Source organism: Ipomoea nil, unplaced genomic scaffold (assembly GCF_001879475.1).
Source record: "Ipomoea nil cultivar Tokyo-kokei standard unplaced genomic scaffold, Asagao_1.1 scaffold3314, whole genome shotgun sequence".
NCBI lineage: Eukaryota > Viridiplantae > Streptophyta > Magnoliopsida > Solanales > Convolvulaceae > Ipomoea > Ipomoea nil.
Window position 1 is genome coordinate 3,018,916 of NW_017619742.1, and position 22,889 is coordinate 3,041,804.

The 22,889-nt window shown below is 36.1% G+C and overlaps 1 protein-coding gene and 1 long non-coding RNA gene across 3 annotated transcripts; one reads left to right on the top strand and one right to left on the bottom strand.

Moving 5' to 3' along the window:
- Window positions 1-3,675: 3,675 nt before the first annotated feature.
- Window positions 3,676-7,820, bottom strand: LOC109169551 (putative late blight resistance protein homolog R1A-3). Of its 2 annotated transcripts, XM_019318414.1 has the most exons (5): window positions 7,104-7,819; window positions 5,156-7,040; window positions 5,009-5,073; window positions 4,604-4,689; window positions 3,676-4,287 (listed from the first exon to the last, which is right to left on the bottom strand). In XM_019318414.1, exons 1-5 carry the CDS (start codon window positions 7,698-7,700, stop codon window positions 3,858-3,860), a joined length of 3,063 nt encoding a protein of 1,020 aa, XP_019173959.1. In that variant the 5' UTR covers window positions 7,701-7,819; the 3' UTR covers window positions 3,676-3,857. The 2 variants fall into 2 exon arrangements, with proteins under 2 accessions (XP_019173959.1, XP_019173958.1); XM_019318413.1 differs by having other exon boundaries at window positions 5,156-7,820.
- On the top strand, window positions 5,070-22,610 carry LOC109169554. The gene is made up of 4 exons (XR_002052262.1): window positions 5,070-5,141; window positions 13,864-13,874; window positions 20,209-20,216; window positions 22,599-22,610. It is a non-coding gene; the product is annotated as an uncharacterized LOC109169554 (long non-coding RNA).
- Window positions 22,611-22,889: the final 279 nt, after the last annotated feature.

Below are 22,889 nucleotides of genomic sequence, written 5' to 3' on the forward strand. Positions count from 1 at the left end.
CGAAAGATCCCAGGACCAAAATATTACATATGAGTCAGTGGGGGGTAGGTGGGGGCAGGGGTGCCCACCACCTACCCGCTGCCCCTTGTCTGGTTTCCAGCGGGCAGCCGGTGGGCAGGCGACTGCCCGTCGGGCACCCGCTGGAACTGTAGCTGCCATCGGCAGGTGGTCCCCCACCCGCTGGGAAATTGGTTGGTAATGGGATGTTTTCCCCATTTGTTGTTTTCCCGTGTCCCGTTGTGCCCCATTGTACCTCATTGGTGTTTGTGAGTCTAGTTTGATGTATCGGGTACTGTTCTTAGGATAAAAGAGTCTTGTGTATTGCATGTTAGTTGAATTGGTATCCCGTTGGCCTAGGAGGAAGTTGTATGATCCCGTAAGAATGTCGTGGGTGGGTTAATGTGGTTTTTTTATGAATGAGTTATGTTGGGTTACGTGATCCCCGATGATTTCCCCTCGTTATGTGTTAATGTGGGTTGCATGTTGATTGTTGATTGGCTTCTATGTTGTCGTGCATTATGACCCAATTGGTTGCAATCAATTGGCTATAATAACTATCTAGTTGGTTGAGAACAACCATGTATTAACTTGACCGGTTGCGATCGGTCGGCTATATATATATATATATATATATATATATATATATATATATATATGTATGTATATAATAGGGCTGCGGTCCATAGTCTGGTTGCGATCAGACATATATGATAATAAGGTCGCGGTCCATAGTTTGGTTGCGATCAAACATTTATGATACAAATGAGCTGCGGTTCATTGATTGGTTCCGATCTGTCGTTTGGTTCTTCCTTGTGCTGCGGTACAAGTTAAAGTGTTGTAGGGCCATGTCAGAGATATATGCACTGACCCCTTGGCAATGGAACTCAAGGTTCGGGTCATGCGAATGGTCCTGCGATACCACCATATGTGTGTATACTAATACGTGTCTCATTGTTGATTGTTTGACTGTGATGATAACTGAGTATTGATATGGTTTGTATTGCGTAGTCTCGTGACCTTAGGATGCATGCTAGAATCTTTATGTTTTTTTTTTTTGAAAGTGAATCTTTATGTTTAATTGTATTGAATGTATCTGTTATTGCTTGATTGAGTCTGTTCTCGGATTTAAATTAGAGCTTCGTAAGTATATATGTATTCCAGTTTCAAAATGAGTTTCTTATATCTACCCTATATTGTACTTAACGCGTTGGAGTGGGTTACCAACATTATTCGCTGACGGTTGTTATACCGAATGTTTTTCATGAACCATGAGTAGCTTCGGAGCACGCTAGTGGACTCGTGGACTTAGTTAGATAGTTCTAGACTCGATGAGATGGCCTGCGTGCCTTGATTTGTATTTGGGTATTAGTCATGGCTTATGCTTTGTTAGTTAGTTTAGCCTGTGCATCTGAGTTCTCCAGCTCAGATGTGGCATAGCATGTAACACCCCGTGTTACAGCCTCTAACCCAAACTAATTATTTAATTACTTACCCTAAAAAGAGAATTAAAATCCATTAATTAACTAAGAAGGGTCCACCATAGACCATGGACCCTTATCCCTGAAACCAACCCCTTAGTCCTATAAGAAATAGAACTAGCAAACCCATACCATTCAGACCCTAATTAGGACTGTTAGATATATAAATAGGTACATATGAGGCACCTAGAAGTCACACCACAATAGATATCACCGCACAAGAATTCTCAAGAATTCCCCGTAGGAGAAATCGAGAAGAGGAAATCTTAGAGAAAAGAGCCTTAATAGCCAAGGAATCTAATTAAGGCTATGAGGTAACTCATGTCTCAACAAAACCTATTTTTCTTGCTATAATCTTCTTCTTTGGCTCCTTCTATATGCTTGTGTCTTGATAAAACTTTTATGATAATTATGATATGATCTTGATGATTGATGAGATGATTTTATGTGCTATCTTGATGATCTTGATGATTATAAGAGGATCTTGATGATTATAAGAGGATCTTGATGATTGTGTGATGTTCTTGATAAATCTTGATGTTCCTTGATATTAAAGATAAACTATGATCTTGATGATTTGAATGGGATTAAAGCCCTCGGTTAAATTGGGAATTTTGTATTGTGATGTTCTTGATATATATTTGGGTGGGATTTCGCATGTTCAGGTGTTAATTATGTTTAAAAGTCATGTTAGGGTATGTTCAATATGATTCTTGGTTTTGATCCCTTATTTGACAACGTGGTGTCGTCGTTTATATTTAAAAGTGTCTAAACATGATTTCGGGTTCCACGAAGGATCCCGGGACCAATATATTGAAAAAGAGTCAGTGGGGGATAAGTGAGGGTAGGGGGACCCGCCACCTACCCGCTGCCCAAATTGGTGTCGCCGGTAGCGGGCAGCCGGCAGGCAGACGACTGCCCGCCGGGCACCCGCTGCCCGGAGACTTGCCGCCGGCGGGTGGTCCTCCACCCGCTGGATTTTTCCCCACTTCGGGGTATTGGCTTCCCCGTTTGATGTTTCCCCGACCCTCGTGGTATCCCAACGGACTCCGTTTATCGTGCCTAAGTTTAGTTTGATATTTCGGGTACCGTTCGTAGGATAAAAGAGTCTTATGTATTGCATGCTAGTTGAATTGGTACCATCTCGGCCTAGGTGAAAGAAGTATGAACCCCTTAGGACTATTCCTAGTATGTGGATGACCACGCATAAGTTTCATTACACATTTTCTCCCCTCTCCCAATGTGTTAATATGAATTGCATGTGCTTGCTACGTGTTATATGTGCATGACTCCCCAATATTGGCTTCGGTCAAATTGGCTTTACATGGGCTGCAATCCACCAATTGAGCTCGTCAACGGTGTGTAGGGTTGCAGTCCACCAAAAGGGGGTCACAGTCTACCGATTGAGCTCGTCAACAGTGTGTAGGGCTGTGGTCCGACGTTGAGCTCGTCAACGGTTCTACAGAGGCTGCAGTCCACCGATTGAGCTCGTCAGCGGTGTGTAGGGCTGCAGTCCACAAAAAGGGCCGCAACCCATCGATTGAGCTCGTCAACGGTGTGTAGGGTTGTGGTCTGCCATTGAGCTCGTCAATGGTTTAATGAACTACGGCTCATCGGTTGGCTGCGGTCAACCCCTTCATGCTGCGGTATGAGGCAGGGTGCTGCAAGGCCGTGTTAGCGCTATATGCACTAACCCTCATGTATGGGCATGCGAGTTGCGCTATATGCGCTAACCCTCGCCAGAAATGGAGTTGGCTCGCCGGGGAAGAAAGGAAAAAAGTAAAATGATCAAAAAACCCTCATTATTTGACCTATTAAAATTTTTCGGTAAGATTTGGCTAGCAATTTGGCCGGAGCGACCAAAATTGATAGAAATTGCATAGTCAAGGTACTAAATTAATATTTTTGAAAGTCAAGTGTTGCAATTAACACAACCCCAATAGTCAGTGGACCAAAATTGAAATTTTCTCTCTCTCTCTCTCTCTCTATATATATATATATATATATATATATATATATATATATATATATATATATATATATATAATTTTAAAAATTGGCTTGGTGAGATTTGCTAAATTATGCATCAACATTAATATAAGCATTTCATTAAATACATTCACTTGTTTACTCCAAGACATGAGATTCTCAAGCTGAGAAGTAGAACATAATACAACATGCAATTCTGTCACTACATACTCAAAAGCATGCATGAACATAAATATCTATCACAACACACAGAATAGTACTTATTAGAAATATAATAATTGTCGGACAAACTGAAATAGGAATGCAGTAAATAATAAGACCAACACATATATGCAACGCCAGGCCAGTAAAGACATTGCCTGATATAGTGAGACTAAACAGCTATCTTTCTTATCCTTCATTTACTGGTCGAACTTCAATGCCCCTCACTATAAAACCAGACTTCCAGAACTGGTCTGATACATGCCAAAGTTGCAATTCAACTTCACCTTCTTTCCCACTACTAACGTAAAAGTTTCCGAGCTTGATCTCCGTCCAACCATCAGAGCGGCTGTTAGGAAACTGACCATAGTCCCCATAAGATTTCGTCTTTGCCAGAAACACCTGAGAGTGTCGATTCTCTCCACGCATCCAACCGTATATGGCCTTGTCCTTCTCATATCTCACACCTGCCAGTCCTGTGTTGACATCTAGAAAGCGCCCGCTTTCAAGCTTGAAAACAACGTAGGCAGAATAACATGTCATCTTAGATAAGCACCCAACGTCAAAGGTTAATCTGATTTCGAACCAGCTAACTTTCTCAAGCTTAGCAACCTCACATCTGTACAAAATATAATTAATCATAGTTAGATAGATCGAGTGAGGAACAATGCAATGATTCACAGCAATGTATATTCAGTATACATATAATGTATTTTTAATATATTAAAAATGTAAATTGTATTCAAGAAAAGTACATTATTTGAGTACTAAAACTATATTATTTTATATAATGTACATTAAATACACAAATAATGTACTTTTAATATATTAATAATGTACTTTTTGTTAGGTTCTAGTCTATATAAATTGCCGGGACAATGCCAGGATTGCCAGCCCGCAATTCTTAATATTCTAGAGAATTAAAATTTACATACCCAAATTCAGAGTCCCTTGTCCAAATCCAATACCTAGTATCATCACCCCATTCGATCCTTAGCCTCCTTGCTTCAAACCAAAGGCTCTGCACAAAACAAAAAAGCTAAGGTTAATGTTGTTTACATGTGATCCAAATCTAATGACGAATTTTGCTTTTCCACTTTTATTAGTTTCAAAAGTTATAAAACAAAAAGTTACATTATTTATTCGAAGATATTTAAAATGCTAAGTTTAAAAAAAAAATTTGCTAAGAAGTTTGGTGAAATAGTGTAATAATATTTCAAATAAATCATAATCAAGTACAGTTGGTGAAAAAGTCAGCATATTTAAAGCGGCATTAATGCTGCTAACAACTATTATATCCATTGATTCAAGGGGTACACAAGGAGGAAGAGGCAACTTACAGTTAAACCATGGTGGACACATTCAACTTCATTAGAATCCTCTTCTTCTATAGCATGGTCCTCGTCTAGTATTTAATCATAAAAATCAATTATTGATCGTAAGATAGAACATGTACTAATTGAAGTTTAATTAGTTGATACACAAACCTGGTCGAGTATTGGAGTCTTCAACTTCTATATCATATCCGTAGTTGTCAAGTTGCTCTTCTTTAATCCTCTTAGCAGAAGCCACAAGGGAAGCGTAGCAATACTCCAACTTAATTAACTGGAGTGTGTTGCAGATACCTTCAATCCACTCTGGCATCTCTTTCAACTCAAAGCAATTTCTTAAGAGTAAGCGTTGGAGTTTTGGGAAAGGAGAGTCAACATTTGCCTTCCATTCCTTCAAATTTGTAAGAGAAATGAGCAAAACTTTTAACTTTGGGAAGTCACCTTCTCCAATTAGTTCCCACTCTTCTCCCACACACGCAAAGTTTTTGAGTTTAAGCACCTCCAGATGGGGCAGCTTACTAATAATACTCATGGCTTCCCATGGTATACGAGTTCTCACAAATGTCAACTTCTGAAGGTTTTGTGGGAAATTATTGGCCTGTGGAGGGAGGTGTAAAGGACGAGTGTAAGAGCCCATAACTTTTAGCTTCTCAAGATTCTCTAAATAACATAAGTTATCTAAACCCTGTGAGGCAGCTTCGCATTTTGCAATTATTCCCAACTCTTTAACATTGGGGATTCTCAGAAACACTTCCATTGTGCACTCTGAGGTAGGCAGCCAATAAAGTGTCTGCATATTCTCTTGAACAACTTTTGGAAGATCTATAGAAACCTGGTGATAGGTTTCCAGATGCCTTAGATGTGGCAAGTCCCAGATTCCATGAGGCAACTTGCGGGAACCATTGTCATCTTCACTGATAATTAGTGTCTGTAGGTTCCAATTCTTCCACAAAGGTATATGGTTTAGAAGCTCACTTGAGGCTAATGCTAGGTATCTTAGGAAAACAAGATCTGTAATATCTGGAGGCATACCTAATGCAAAGTTAATCTTGCTCAAGTCTAACACTCTTAACTTCTTAAAAGAGTTGGCTCGCAAATACCATTCACGATCACAGTTAGAAGCCATATTAAAACATAAAATGGTACGACATTTCCTGGAAGCAATGACCAAATGAAAAGCTGGATTTGCTACTTTAAGGCTTAACCAACGGCTATCACCCAATCGAATAAAGCGACCAAAACGATCACTACTACCCATAGTTTCAAGGTACAAAAGGTTCTCAACTTTAGCCTTGCTTGTGCACAACTCATGTAACAGATCATGCATCTTACAAGTCTTGATTTTTCCATCAAAGCTTCTCCTATGAACCATAATTAGACTTCTATCAATAAGATCTTGCAAATAATCTTTACCTATTTCTTCTAGCCTCTTGCTATGACTCATGCCCCCTACAAATCCCTCTGCAATCCATAACCTAATAAGCTTTTTAATTGGAATCTCACAATCTTCATGAAAAAGTCCCAAATACAAAAAGCAACCCTTCAAATCGCTAGGCAAACAGTTGTAACTCAAATTGAGTATTCTTGAAAATTGTTCAGGAAGATTTAAAGTCAGAAATGAATTTATTGTTCTTTCAATGTTTTCCCATTCATCTACTGACTTGAGGGTAGAGAGAAGCCCTGCTAACACCACAATTGTAAGTGGTAAACCCTCACATTTCTGAACAATGTTCCTCCCTATTACTTCAAATTCATTGTTCAGAAATTCTTTAGCCAAAAACTTCTGCTCAAATAAATCCCAACCTTCCTCTGGATTTAAGAAACGCATGTTATAACAATACTCACCAGAGTTGTTGGCATACTGAGCTATCTCTGTATGTCGAGTGGTCAACAAAATTCGGCTCCCATTTTTATCATCTGGAAAGCATCTTTGGATATCATCCCATGCTTCAGTAGTCCATATGTCATCCACAACAATAAGGTACCTCTGGCCCAATAAACTTTGGCGCAGTTGGACTTCCAGATCACCCTCCATTTTGTTGTTGAAGGTACTGCTCTTTGGCATGATGCAACGGCAAAGCTCATAGAGGGCTTGTGCTTTGTTATGCACTTGGGACATGGTTGTCCAAGCACGTAACTCAAAATGAGATGTGACAATAGGATCGTCATAAATTCTCTTAGCAAAAGTTGTCTTGCCGATACCACCCATACCCACCATTGCCATTACTTGGCGTTGTTTGAGTGAGTGGCGAAGGAGCTCAGACTTTACCTCGTCCAGTTCATCTGAGTGTCCTACCATTGCAACCTCCACATCTGAGGTATGTTGGTAGGAACCTCCAACCGTGGGATTATTGTTGACAAAGTGGTTGGTGTTCCTTGTAATATGCATCAGCTCTTCAACGTCATGCACTACTCGTTGCAAGCTTTTCTCCAGTTTGTGATAATGATGAGCCTTCAACAGCTCTGCTTCAATGTCATCTTCTGCCTTGACACTCACTCTTTTAATTTTTTTGGTGACTTCTTTCATCTCCTCCGGATTGGTGGCTTTCTTCTCAGATTCCTCAAGATAAACTAGCAAATGGTCAAGTTTTTCATGAAGATACTTGATCTGCTCTTTGTTTGAAAGAGTAACACGTGGTTGGGGTTGTAGGAACTGAAGCTCTAACGTTCTCATAAGAGATTTTACAGCAAGAAAAGCCATATCTCGATTGATAACTATGTGGTTTGATGAATTGTGGTGGTGGTATAGTGCACTTGTCTTGCGCTCAACTTATATATATATAGCCTACGAGTTGAAATTTTGTCATAGTTAAACGCTAAGTGGCAGAAGTTAAATCGTTCTCTCCTTCCTCGAATGGACGTGACGGATGACCCATCAATAAGTTTTAATTTAATAATTCAGCAATTTGTGATATAATGTCGGAAGCTTAGCTGGTTTCCACCTAACTCAAGCAATCAGTAAAAATTTGCATTTGGTGGGATAAGGCACTTGTACCTTATCGTTGAACTTTGATATGAAATAATCTAACTATACTGAATAATAATATAAGAGAAATTTGAACTCGTATAAGTGGAAGCGATAGTGTGTTGATCGAGAAATTTGACCTCGTATAAGCGAAAGCGATAGTCGTATTGATCTTCAGCCATAATTGATGTTCTGGTTGAGTTAGTTGCCTCTTGTTGTGTTGTCTCTTGAACAGTAGACCGTTAACCATATTTGTCTCATACTTAATTCAGAACCCTAGATGTTCTAGTTGAGTTGTCTCTTGTTGTGTTGTCTCTTGAACGGTAGACCGTTAACCATATTTGTCTCATACTTAACTCAGAACCCTAGACGACGTATTGGTGTCTACTGAGGAGTATATATAGTATGAGTAGTGTATCTTTATGTGCTATATAATGAATATCCTGAAGCCCAATCTAGGTTTATATTAGGCACAGAGTCTGGTTGAATAACAACTTCTAGTTATTCAGTCCAACAAGACCACTTAATAAATTTAATCAACTTGCACCACTTAATTAAAGTCCTAATATATAATATAAAATATATACTATTCGGAAAATCTTACATTCTTCCATTTGGTGCAAGTACTAACACAACTCTCATCAAAGAACAAAACACAAAAATCATAGTGACATGTCATCTATTTAATCAGAGTAGTATCCATTATGGTCACATGCATTTTAATTCTCCAACTTAGGTCCTTTATGAACAAACCCAATGTTTATTCTCAGTACCTTAAGAGATGTTTCTCAAAATATATTATGTGCACAACTGAAAAGAGAAATACATTCAAATTGTACAAAAGAGTACATTGTACGATCTCTAAAACCTTAGAAGCATGCATTTAGTAGAGATCTCTTAATGCCAGCATAATGCTAACTATATTCTATGACTTCTTAATAAGTTAATATAAGTACTACCTCTAACGGCTAAGAGCTTGGAGTTAACACGTCTGTTACTCCCACTCATCAAAATAACCAAAAGATAGTCAAGTCACAAAAGCATTCCAATAACTTAGACAACAAACCAAAAGTCCAAGTCCATAAATTTAGAATCTTAATCATACACCATACTTTCCCAAATAACTCCAATGTTCACAATAAATGAACTAAACATGAGTACGTCTTACTTATATGTCTCATAAAATTGTCTTGAACCTTACAAACCAAAATGGCACAGGATCAATTTTGAAGAAACTAATTAAAGACTCTATTAATCACTAAGAATTTATTAAATGACAGTGCACCACAAGTTAAATGTTTTTGTTCTAATAAATTTCTTAATATTGTTACAACATTTTCATAAATATGTTGCACAATCAAATGTTCAATAATTTGAACTTATGAATTTATATGAACAAATACAAGATTAATACTTGTGGAATATTTTGGACTTATTGTTTGACATACAATCCAATTTAGGATATATGAAGCCAATAATTAAATCCATAATCTTTAATGGAGCATCTTAATGATCTATTTCTAAATGATCACTCCCACTAACTGAAATATTTTTCAACGAATTTAATAAAATGAATATACATACTCATAATTGGTTTGACCAAGTAAATAATGAAGATATAATTCCCCACCATTAGTTGGGCATACTAAATAATCAATTTTTGGCTCCAATTAAAGTCCAACTAAATAATGAAGATATAATTCCCCACCATAGTTAGATATACTAAAAAAAAAAAAACAAAATACACCTTTCAAAACCAAGTTAGAATTTGGCTCAAAAGATACACTTTATTATTAATGGAATCCAAAAGAGCTATGTCAAATTACGTAACTTACTACAGTTAGCTCGAAGAATCGAGCAAGCTTCATGGATCAATTAATAAAAGTGGCTAAATTTTGGGAAGTGACTGAATACATGTTTTGCTAATGCAAACCATGAAACTTAGAATTATAATTGAGTTAAATTTATAAATTCTAAGAATTGTGATAAAATTATTATCTAATGGGTTAAGAGATTTATTGACATAAAAGTCGCATGTGGGCTAAAGTTTTAATTCTATTAAATCCAATTAAGAAACCCTTATGATAATATTTTCCACAAATTACTAAATAGCCAAAAAAATCTAGTGACATAAAACTTGGGCAAATTATGTTGTGCATCTGTATGCACCATGCATGGTGCATACGGATGCAAAAACGACGTCGTATTATTAAAAACGCGCGTCTCCCCTTTAAAAAAAAAAAATTCAGGTTCGATTCCCAACAACAACATATGAACTAAAATTCCAGAATTGATGAACTATAATTCCAGAATCTATGAATTAAAATTCCAGAATCTAATCTATGAACTAAAAATTTCACAATGAATGAACTAAAATTCCAGAATCTATGAACTAAAATTTCAGAATCGATGAACTACAATTCCAGAATCGATGAACTATAATTCCAGAATCAATGAACTATAATTCCAGAATCAATGAACTAAAATTCCATAATCTATGAACTAAAATTCCAGAATGAATGAACAACATAATGCTGTTGCTGGGAATCGAACCTGAATTTTTTTTTAAAGGGGAGACGCGCGATTTTAATAAAACGACGTCATTTTTGCATCCGTATGCACCATTCATGTATGGTGCATACAGATGCACAACATAACTATCCTAAAACTTGCATGTGAGCTAAAGTTTTACTAAATTAGATCCAACTGAAAAATTTAATTCATGATGAAACAATTATCAAATGAGTTGAAGAATCAAGTGACATAAAATTAGCCCGTAGGCTAAAGTTTTACTCAATAAGATTCATTACAACCATTATGTTAAAAAACTTAAGAAATCATGTGTCTTTTCTTAATCCATATGGGCAAATTAAGAAATATGATATAAAGTTTACATCATAAAATTAAACTTTAAGATAGAATTAGAAATCACTATTTACATATAAATTGATCTCGTTCTATCATCACTCATAAAACTACTAAACTACATTCTGATACATAATTGCATGTGGGCTAAATTTCATCATATTTCATACAATTAATCACAAATGATATGTCCAAAACTTTATGTGATAAAAATAAACAGCTTAATATATAATTTTAACAGATTAAGGATGTTGTGGCTACTCCCAAATCAAATTAAAATTATAAGATCACTAGACAATCATCAATTCCTTGCCTAACCTATATAATTTTAACTGATTAAGGAGATGATGTGGCTATTCTTTAATGAACGGAAACCAAATCACGATGGCAAGAAATACTAAAAAAAAAAAAAAACTGGCAAACAGATTATACTAAATTGTGATGGGAAAATCTAAATATACTCCTAGGAAATTAAAGGTGGTTAGAGACAAGGTTTCACTGAAAACCAATTTTTTAGGTAGAGTATCAATTGAAGGAGACTAGCGGCACAAGATGTTCTTAAGTCATTGCCATAAAACTAGTATGCCTCCCCGATAATATGTACTTAAAGTATAACTGTTTGGGGTATGAACCTAAAACTGTAGGGTATACATCAGAAAACTGTATGGTTCACCTATGATTAAAACTTAAACGGTGAACTGAATTAATGGACTAAACGTGTTTAAATTCAGGCACTACCGCAACTAAAGATTATGTATAAGTCCAACTTAATAGGAACTAATATAATTTCATCCCAAAGTATGCATTACTAAAGACATAATAAAATTGCATAATTTAAAACAAAATATTAATGTTAGGAAAAATATGCATAAAATTAAACATTAAACTCATATATTCCAAATAAATTGCATAACTTAAAGCAATTTTCAACATGAGATTTCAAAGTATAAACTTAATATTCAAACAACAATGAGTACAAACCAAAAGAGACCCAACATTTTGAATAATAATATACATGATATATACTTTAACATTTTTAAACTGTAAGCCCATGGAAAAAATATTTTAATGCATAAAGATCAAAATTTATGAGAAATAACTTGATGTTATCACATCTGTGCTTGTTTTTATAGTTATTTTTTATCATCTTAGTAACTAAGTTCTTTAATCTTGCCTATTTAATACGCGTTTCCCTTATTTTATCATTTAGTTATGATTCACACTTGTTTTTAATATGTTATAGTGTTTGTTAGTGTTTTTGAACCATTGGAAGCAAGGAAAGTCTTAAGACAAAATTGGAGTTAAAAATGGACCGAAAGACACCAATAGTACATTCGACGCATCGAAATTTTCAGAAAGTTTTCTGGTCGAGCGCGTCGAGCCATCGCGTCGAGAAAGACGCGCAGCTATATACGAAAAGGAGGCTGATTTGCAACAAATCAAATTAGGCGGCAAGAAAATTCTCCGAAGCTAAAGTGCGCTGCTGAATTCCAAAATCAAAAGGTGGCCAATTTCCAAAGATTCAAAACTAAAGTGGCTGCTTTATTTTCTCAAATTAAGAGATAAGATGATTTGCAAATTTAAATCAAAGAGATATATATTCCAAATCATTGAGACGGCAATTTCCTAATAAATTTAGAAAACTTCCAATTCCGCCCAAACTTTGTACTTACTATAAAATTCCACATTCCTCAACCCTAATGGAAGAATCAATGGTAATTTAGAATAAATAATTAGAATAGATAATTTACAATTCATAATTTAGAATTCAGAGATTCTTGGAGACAAGAAGGAGAGAAATTAAGAGTCACAAGTTGTCTCGGAAAGCAAGAAGAAGACTAGGGAGATTTGGAAAAATCGTCTAGTTAATTCTTGTACTCTTTTGATGATTTGTAATTCTTTATTTATTATATTTGTTATGTATAATTTAGCCATGATTGGCTAAATTCTTTAGAGATTCTTGGGTAAAAGTGTTTATGAACCTATGTACCTGAGCTCTCAGTTTCTTTAATATATTATTATTTGGGTTTAATACTTGTGTTGCAATTGTGATAATATTGTTTGATGCTTGTAATTAATGGCCATAGCAAGTCATTTATGACTCAATGAGACCTCCACAGAAAGTATTCTATTTTACAACGAGTGTATGAATATATTTATAGTATTCCACGAGATTGCATTTGAGGACATTTATAGTATTGTCCGAGATTGCATTTGAGTATAGTATTGCACGGGATTGCATTTGAGTAGAGTATTGCATGAGATTGCATAATAAGAATGTTGAATCAAGATTGTATATCGAGCATGATTGCTTTAGCTACATATTGAGGTTTTGTATATCCAGTTTGCATGATGAGAACTTGAAAGAATGACGATAGTTTTCGTATTGTTTAATAGTATGAAATTGCTTGTAATCATGAGTTCGTTATGATGAGATCGTTGTGATATTTATGTGTTGAAATCTTTATGTAGTTAAATCATTTGTATTGAAGCATGCATGTGGATATTATAGGTTACAAGCATATAGAAAGTCTGTGTTGTATCTACATTTGTTTATGTGTTGAGATTGTTTGACTTAGTAAGTGAACAAATGTTTTTCTAAAAGTATATTCTATAGTACTTTACATGTTTGAGGTGGTTATACTTAGCTTCGTGCTAACGAGTGTTTTTCCTATTTGTCTATGTGTTGTTTGAAAAACCCCTTTCAGGTGGCCCAGCGTTGAAAAGTGATCGAGTTAGACTAGTCTAGTAGTTATAGAAGTCTAAACTCTTATTACTTTTATTATGATCTTATTGGTCGGATTTATAGACTTACGATGTTGATGATGTAGACTTCGGGGTGTCTTTTTCCCCCTTATGACTTTCGGTTAAATTTATGGATGTTAGTATTTTATCTTTATTTCTAGTTCTACCCTTAGCCTGTGCAATCACCACGGAGTGGTGGTTGTGGCGGTGACATTCCCACTAGTTTTCTTATTAAGTCAATTATCCGCTGCTTTGTTTATGTTAATTGTGGTTTAGAATTGTAATTAAGATTTAGAAAAAGTGGGGTGTTACATAAGGAAAGGAATCTCCACGGAATCCGCCGCTAAACATTTTAGGGCGCGCACTTAGTCGGGGACGCACTGACTGCCTGACGAGGAAGCCCGGCTAGGGAGCTGTGCCACCTAGACAAGGACGCACCGACCGCTGAGCCTAGTCGCCCACTCGGGTCCATAGAAGGAACCCAGTCGGGGACACGCCGACTACCGAGCCTAGTCGCTTTGCCTGAGCCAGCCAACTCTTGCCCAGGTACGCGTTCGTCTGCTAGCCTGCTCTCCCGGGTACTTCGCGAGAAAGGCGGGAAACATGACAGAAGTCCTTTCTCTTGAATTGCCATGTTATGCCGTGCTCGAGCCTAACTTCCCTTTTGCACTTTCTAGATTAGGTGTCCGATTTGGGGTATCTATCACACACACAAACACACACACACACACACACACACACACACACACACACGCATGCACGCTCGCACATACACACTATTATAGTGACTTATGTTGGTCTGCCATCTTACTAGCCACGTAGACAAACAATTTTACTTAATTATTCCATTTCAAACAATGTAAGATTAAATTGACTAATTATATATATATATATATATATATATATATATATATATATATATATATATAGACACACAAATGTGCTCATATGCGGTCATCATCTATCATGCGGTCATGTTGCCTAATACGCATCGTCCGATCATTTTCATCCAAAGGCGCTGGACAATCTCAATGCGCCATGTATCACTTGAAAATGCACCACACAACACTCCAGTTGATCCCGATACCGAAGGTAAGAGTCTAGAGAGGGGGAGGGGTGAATAGACTCTTAAGCAATTTTTGGTAACTAAACTCGAAAGACTGATTCACAGCGGAAATTAAGTGTTCTTGTTATTTTTCTTTGCACCTGTTGAGTTCGAAAGGTATTGCTTAGGTTTGATATGAATGCAATGCACAAAAGTAAAGCAATAATAAATAAAAGGGTGGAGAGAGATTTTATAGTGGTTCGGCTATTAACTAAGCCTACTCCACTCTTCTTTTACAACTCGTAAAAGGGTTTGCACTATCACTCCTTAGTACAAACTAAGCCAAGCTTGCTTCCTTGATCACTAAGCCAGACAGCAACTTGCTCAAGTTTTTCAACTCCTCCGAGTTTACTCCGCCTCTATCAACTTCTACAGAGTTGAGTGTTATTGGAAAGGATTGATGGTATCTCCAACTTGAAATCTTGACTTGATGAAGCTTGATCTTCATATTGACTTGTGCAAGATTTCTTGAAGATGTGAAGATTTTGAGAGTTAGATTATCTTTAAAAGAATCTTCACACACACACACTGGTTGCAAATAACTTGTAGCTTTGAGAGATTTTGAAAGCTTTTGTTAACAATGGAGTGATAACCAACACATACTTCAAGTGGTGAAGAGGGGTATTTATAGGTGAGAGAAATTCATCCGTTGGAGGAAGATGAGATTTCAATACCTATTAACCAGTGTGTAATATCTGCTGGGTACGGAGTCTTTAATGCGGCATGTACTACGTAGTCGTTGACATAAAAAAGGTGACCTACCTTTTTGTCTTTTAGTACTGTCAAAAGTACCAAACATTTAATGCTCATTGGGATTCAAAACTTCATTTCTAGGACACCATTTGTTTAGGATGATTTTCCTAGCATTGAGACTTTGACATTTATGCTTCCGAGAGCATGTAAGGCTTGTCCAATTGAGTCAGACATTGACTCGTAGTCTCGGGTTCTAGTAACGAATGATTGTCCTTAACATTCGTTGTCTTCACATCTCAAATAACCTTTCTTTGTCATTTGTAAATTACACAAGAGATAGACCCTTCCAGGTTTCGGTCTGCATGAATCTCTCGGCCTGACCTACTTTCGGTCTTCTCTTCACTTGATCTTGATGATGACTAACTGAAGATGCCTTGTTTCGTGTAGGTACTCTACGAAACATGTCATGAGCAAACACGTCCTACTGGATGATTCGTTCTACCCGAAAGACTCTAAACAACGAGATTAAAAAGATGGGGGAGGGGGATGGGTCTAAATCCCTAAGTAGTTTGGTATCATCAAAATCTAATTACACAGTTCCTAACACACTAAAAAATCACCACACACTAGCACGTAATACACCTCGTTGACGAGTTTATTAAACCCGTCGACGGGTTTGACACCCCCGTTGAGTGGTGTAATACAAATCAATGCACCATTAATCATTCAAAAGTGCACCACAGAGCACTCAAATATGTACCGCACACTAGCACATAATGCACCCCGATAATGGGTTTATTGCACCCGTCTACGAGTTTGACACCCCGTTAAAGTGGTGTAATACAAATCAATGCAACATTAATCACTCAAAACTGCACCATAGAGTACTTAAAAATGCACCACTGAAATACATGGTGCAAGAATTTACGAAATTGATATATATATATATATATGTGTGTGTGTGTGTGTGTGTGTGTGTGTGTGTGTGTGTGTGTGTGTGTGTGTGTGTGTGTGTGTGTGTGTGTGTGTGTGTGAAAACTACTTCCCTTGAGAATGTGAGAACTAATCTTATCCGTCTATCTAAGATGATCAATGATTAATTTTTTTTTTTTTTTTTTTTTTTTTATGTGGTGCCATATTTGTCATTATAGTTGTGCATTTGAAAAATAATTAAGAATGAAATTTGAGAAAAATTTGTAAATGCACAATCAAGCATTACAAGATGTAGAATCATAATTACAAAATTAATTATAGAATGACACCACCGTTTTTTTTTTTTAGGAAAATACTTGATAGTGTGTTTAGAAAATGTTTCGAGATGCACAACCAGTTATCCGCGAATGCACAATCAGGGAATATAAGATACACAATTATAATTACAAAAATATCACCGCGATTTGTCTTTTATTTTCAACCTTTGATCATCTTAGATTGATCGATGAAATTTATTCATAGTTCTCACATGAGGGGTGGTTAATGGGATCATGTTCATCTACACACACAGAGACTAGTATTTTATACGTGCAATGTGCAAAAATATATGTTTAATAATAATAGTCAATGTTAAAATCTTGATTATATTAAAATATTTTTAAAAATAATACTCCGTTGTAAATAATTTTTTTTTTAATTCATTGTTGTAGAATTTAAATTATTTTAAAATATAATTGATAATTTGAGTAATAATTATGATATGTTTAATATTATTAAACTAAGAATTTTAGATATAATAAATTACTAAATATAATTATGGTAACAATTAAACCAAATATATGAATTATTTATTTGAACATTTAACAGTAAATAAGTACATGGACTTGTGCCAAAAACTGTGTTCACATAGTATGTAGTAACTTGCTATATGGACTAATTATATATTTAAACCAAATATTTTCTATTATCTTTCAAAAAGAGTTAATTACCGAAATAGTCCCTTGACTATAGCGAAATTACCAATTTGGTTCTTGACTATTTTATTTAACCAATTAAGTTCCTCAACTTTAAAAATCTTAACCAATTTGGTCCTCCGTTTGTTTGACCGTTACTCAACCGTTAACTTGGGACCAAATTGGTAATTTCGCTATAGTCAAGGGACCATTTTGGTAATTAACTTTACGGGTGGGAAATTCGGTTTAGTTTTCTTGAACCGAACCGAACTAGTTTGGTTCGGTAATATACCGAACAACCGAACAGTATTGGATTCTTTCGTTCGATAAAAAACCGATCCGAATTATTCAATTCAAAATTGAACTGAATCGAATACCGTTTGATTTTTTTTAAATATAATAATAATAATAGTAAATAAATAAATAAATAAATAAATAAAAAGTAAATATAAGTCCCTTGCTGCTTGCTCTGCCGTTCAACTCATATTCTCACGGGTAACTCTCGTAAATGTTTTATTTGATTTCTTTATGATTTGTTATCAAAAGTTCTATATTATGTGTTATGGTGTTTACATAGTCCATATCCAAAGTCTAATATATAACAAAATAGCAATCCAAAGTTCAAACGGTATTCGGTTTGGTTCATTTTTTATCGAACAATTTAGTTCGGTTCGAATTTTTACCGAACCGTTCGGTATACAAGAATCTATTACCATTCAGTTGTTAGGTATATTACCGAATCTAACTAGTTTGTTACGGTTCGGTTTGAGAAAACTGAACTGAATTGTCCACCCTTAAATTTAATTACCAAAATGGTCCCTTGACTGTAGGAAATTATCAATTTGGTCCCAAGTTAACGGTTTACTAACGGTCAAACAAATGGAGGACTAAATTGGTTAAGATTTTTAAAGTTGAGGGACTTAATTAGTCAAAAAAATAGTCAATGACCAAATTGATAATTTTACTATAGTCAAGGGACCATTTCGGTAATTAATTCTCTCAGAAATTTCCTGAAAACGTCAAATCATAAATAATCATTTTTAATATCTTCCACACAAAATGACAAAAAATAAATAAAAATCTGAAATGCCGTAGGAGGGCTTGAGTCTGTATTGTCAATTTTGTCTAGATCACATGTTATTTACTTTGCCAAAGTATGCCGTGTTTATTAAGAGTTACTGGTGAAGACTTGACTTTTGACAGCAATATTTGTGACTTTCCCTGGCTAAAGTTCATCTATGGCCAACCAAAATGTGAAATGACAGGATTTCTTGGACCAATTCACATCTTGCAACTTGCATCTTTCTTCCACTGAACCTAATCAACGTCGCGAGCAATTTTATTAATTTGATGACTTTCTGGCTGCTGAACAGGGAATGGATGATCACGTCGTCCCACCACCAATGACTTTTGACAACAACATTATTTGTGACTTTCATCTTCTATCTTTTACTATTCTATATCAGATAAGCTAATCAATTCTCAACTTTCAATTCATTGGTTAGATCGATGACATTTCAACCAAGACCTTCCGGTCATTTCCTTCTGCGCTTTCTATCTTCTATTTTGCTTTCAAACTTTATTTTAGTTTTCTTTTTTTATTTAATTATTTCATTTGTTCTTTAATTTTGTAATGGCACGTTGTATTCAGATTTATTATCCTAAGCCAACATTTCCGAATTTAATCTTCATTTTGACATAGCTGAATAAGTTTGTTTTGTGTTTGATAAACAAGATTAAGATTAATAAAAAAAAATGGGCTAAGGATGAGCATGCATTGAGAAAATTAAAGAAGATGAAAGAAATGATATTTCAAAAAGGGTAGACTCTTTCCTCTTTATTAGGTAATGGGATTTTGTACTGGTCATTGAAAATAGCCTTCAACCTTTGTTTTCTGCTACTGCCGTGAGAGAGAGAGAGAGAGAGAATAAAAGAAGAGGAAGATCATTGCTTTAGGAAAATGACCCAAAGTCATTCACAAAGTGCAAGGGTGGAATTTTATACTAAGAAATGTTAGATATAAAAAATTTAACTATACTGAATTATACTAGAAACCTGACCTTGTATAAGCGGAGTCGGTAATCCTGTTGATCTCCGGCCACAGTTGATCTTCCTGTTGTGTTACAAGACTCAGAACCACAGATGGTGTATAGGTGTCTACTAAGCCGTATGAGTACACTAACTGAATGTAGTGTTATATAATCAATAATCCAGCAGTCATTATATCATGGACTCGTTAGCACGAAGCTAAGTATAAGGCCACTCAACCATGTAAAATACTATCGTATATACTTTTGGAAAACATTTGTTTCACACACTTAGATCAAGTATTCTCGATCACTTAATCAACAATTAAACATGCTCTACAGGATATCTATATGATTGCAACCTAATTATCAAATAGGTATACTTTCTCAATTATTTAGTTTATCAACGATCTCATGCTTTCACATACATATCTTATCATGGCAATATTCTCTAATCATATTCAAGTTGATGGTTAATAATATACTTAATCTTTACAAGCAATCTCAATCTAACATATATCTTAACAACCATCTCATATCAGCATATATCTCAAATAGCAATCTCATGCTATCACATAACTCAATAAGCAGTCTCATGCTATTATATACTCAATAAGCAATCTCATGCTATCATATAACTCAATAAGCAATCTCATGCTATCATATAACTCAATAAGCAATCTCATGTTATCATATACTCAATACGCAATCTCATGTTATCATATAACTTAATAAGCAATCTCATTGTAACACCCCGTGTTACGGCCTCCGTATCCGGATTAATTATATAATTAATTCCGTTACCATATAATTAAAAATAGATTTAATTAGACTAGAATCCCCATTAATTAATTAATGTGGTCCACGATGGACCATGGACCCTTATCATTAATGAAATTGTACCGTGATACTTGAAATAAAAGAAAATTAAGTGTTTTTATCTTTTAATTGAATTATGCACCGATTTAGTTAATTAATTAAACTCATATAAGCAAGTATTAAAAATAACTGCAGAAAGCATAAAAATAAAAACACAAGGAAATTGTTACGCAGTTCGGAGCTCCTTCTCCTACGTCTGCGGGGCAACCCACGTCTGCCCAATCCACTATAGATGTTCACCAAAGGAGTATTACAAGAGGTAACTGAATACGGCCTCCAGCCTTTACCACTACCACTCTTTCTAACACCTATCCAGGACTGACACACGTACACCCGAACAATCTTCACTAGTTGCTTCAGCAGTACCACGTACTGATCATGCAGTACAATATAAATGCTCTTGCAAATTAAATCAGAAATTACAATTTAAATAGAAATTGCTTTGTAAAATCAGGAGAGCTTTCACAAGGTATAATTCTCAAGTAATCGGCAATAGCTTCCTTCAGACAATGTGCTTTTATAGTCCTTTCAACAACCTTGTTTGTCTTGATCCACCAAAGTAGCCTTCCCCTTAGCTATTCATTGTTCGAACAAGCCTCAACCATTCATTTTATAAATTGAAAGCTTCTTTGTGGATTTAATAATACCAAGCATTCTGACCACTAAATTCATACTCACATGGTCCATAAAGATTTAAAAAAACAAATAACACTAATTTATTTTAAACTTAGTAATACCAATAAAATAGCCAATAGTGTAATTTTATTTTACACTTACAATCTCCCCCTTTGGCATTTTATTTAGAAAAACTTGAGTATCAAATACTTTGGGCAAGAATTAATTTACATTTTATTTATAGCCCTTAGTATAGGTACTTAACATGACATAGAAGATTAAAAACAAAGTATTAACAAATTGAAATCTTTTGGACCACTTGTGAGTAGAGAACCTAATGGAAATCTTCAAAACTTGAATCACACACACAATCATTTAAATCATATCATACCATATCAACCTTGATTCACTTGTGCATGTGAGATACCATACCAAAATTATCCATACTGTTAGTTAGGAGTACCATCACTACTATTACTCCCCCTAACTAATATGAGTCCATTATTTCCATTCATGCTAGTAGGAACACTTCCAAACATAACCAATATTAAACATAACTAATACCAAACTGAAATCATCCACCAGTGCAGTAGTCTTCCAAATCCACAAAATAGAACACTTCAAAGTATTTCCAAAAATTAACAACCGTAATACTCCCCCTTACTCCTAACTCCCCCTTTTGCCAAATAAATGACAAAGGTAGGTGAACATCAAAATAGTGGATTAGAGTTACCGTGCAGACGGGGTGCCCGAGTCAGAATCATCTTCTTCATCTTCAGAGTCAGTGGCAGCAGTCCTAGCGTCAGCTAAAATCTGAGCGTGAATGGCCTCCATGCGAGCAATTTCTTGGAGTTGTGCATCACGAAGATTGGCAAGACCCGAGATGGTTGATTGTTGAGAAGCAACTGACTGCTGAATTTGTGTAATAGAGGCCTCAAGGGTGAGCACAATCTGCCGACGATCAACCAGTGTTGGGGGTTCTTTGGGAACCCTTCTTGAGCTTGGACGAGATGCTGACGCAGTGTCAGTCGATGAAGCAGGGGCAGAAACCAGTGGGGCTGGAAGTGGAATGGCAGGTAGCTGATCAAGTGAAGCTCGGTCATCATAATGGCCCTTCTGTGTGAGGCGGTCATCAAAGATATACGCATTGTCAAGAGTTGTGATCACTTCTTCCTTGTAGGGTTTGAATCCGTGGTCTTGAAGGACTCCATAAATCAAGCACGGGAAAGGAAGATGGATTTTTGCTTCTTTTTTCTGCAAAAAAGACATAAGGTGAGAAAATATGACCATTCCCAAATTGAATGGTAGACGGTTCCTGATTTTGTAGAGTAGTCCAGCGAGGTGTTCTGGAACAAGATGGCGTCGGCCAGCCGGGACCCAATTGGCTGAAGCAAGTCGGAGAAGCACGGAGTAAACTGTCGTGAGCTTTAAGCTTGAAATTCCATCACATGGCCATGAAACTTCCTTATTATGCGTGAGAGCTGCGGCCATCAAGTGAAGGCTAGGATCCGGAGAAACAGGATGATTTGGAGTGCCCAAATACGCATTGATCTCTGAAGGCCCAAATGGATACCAAGTACCACGAATGAAGACTTGATGAAATCGAGCCGATCCTTCAGTGAATGTGTCCAAAGTCAAATTCGTGTAAAATTCGGCAGTCAGCCAGGTGGAGTAGGGACCAATGTGTCACAAAGAGGCTAGCAAATGTTGATCACGCAGCAGTGGAATAATATTGCACTTGGTCGTCAAATCTTCTTCATTAATGGATTTTTCAACAATAAAAACCCGATTGACATGAGTCTTCCATATTGCAAGTAAGTCGAGAGACAAAAGATGAGGCTTGTAAACCATGCTTGATCCCTTCGATTTGGAGCCGGATGGTGTAGGCACAACAGGTGAGTCAGCTTGAGCCCGTGACCTAGTGGTTCGGGGTGGCAGTGTGGATCCCCGGCGTTGAAGTTTCCTGTCAATTTGTGTTTCAACATCTTCCAATTGAGACAATCCTCTCTTTTCTGCAGTACCTGAAACATAGATTTTCTCTTTTCCCTTTCGAGAAGATTTAGCTAGAGGCACAGAGATTACTGGAACAGTTTCTTGAGTAGATGAAACT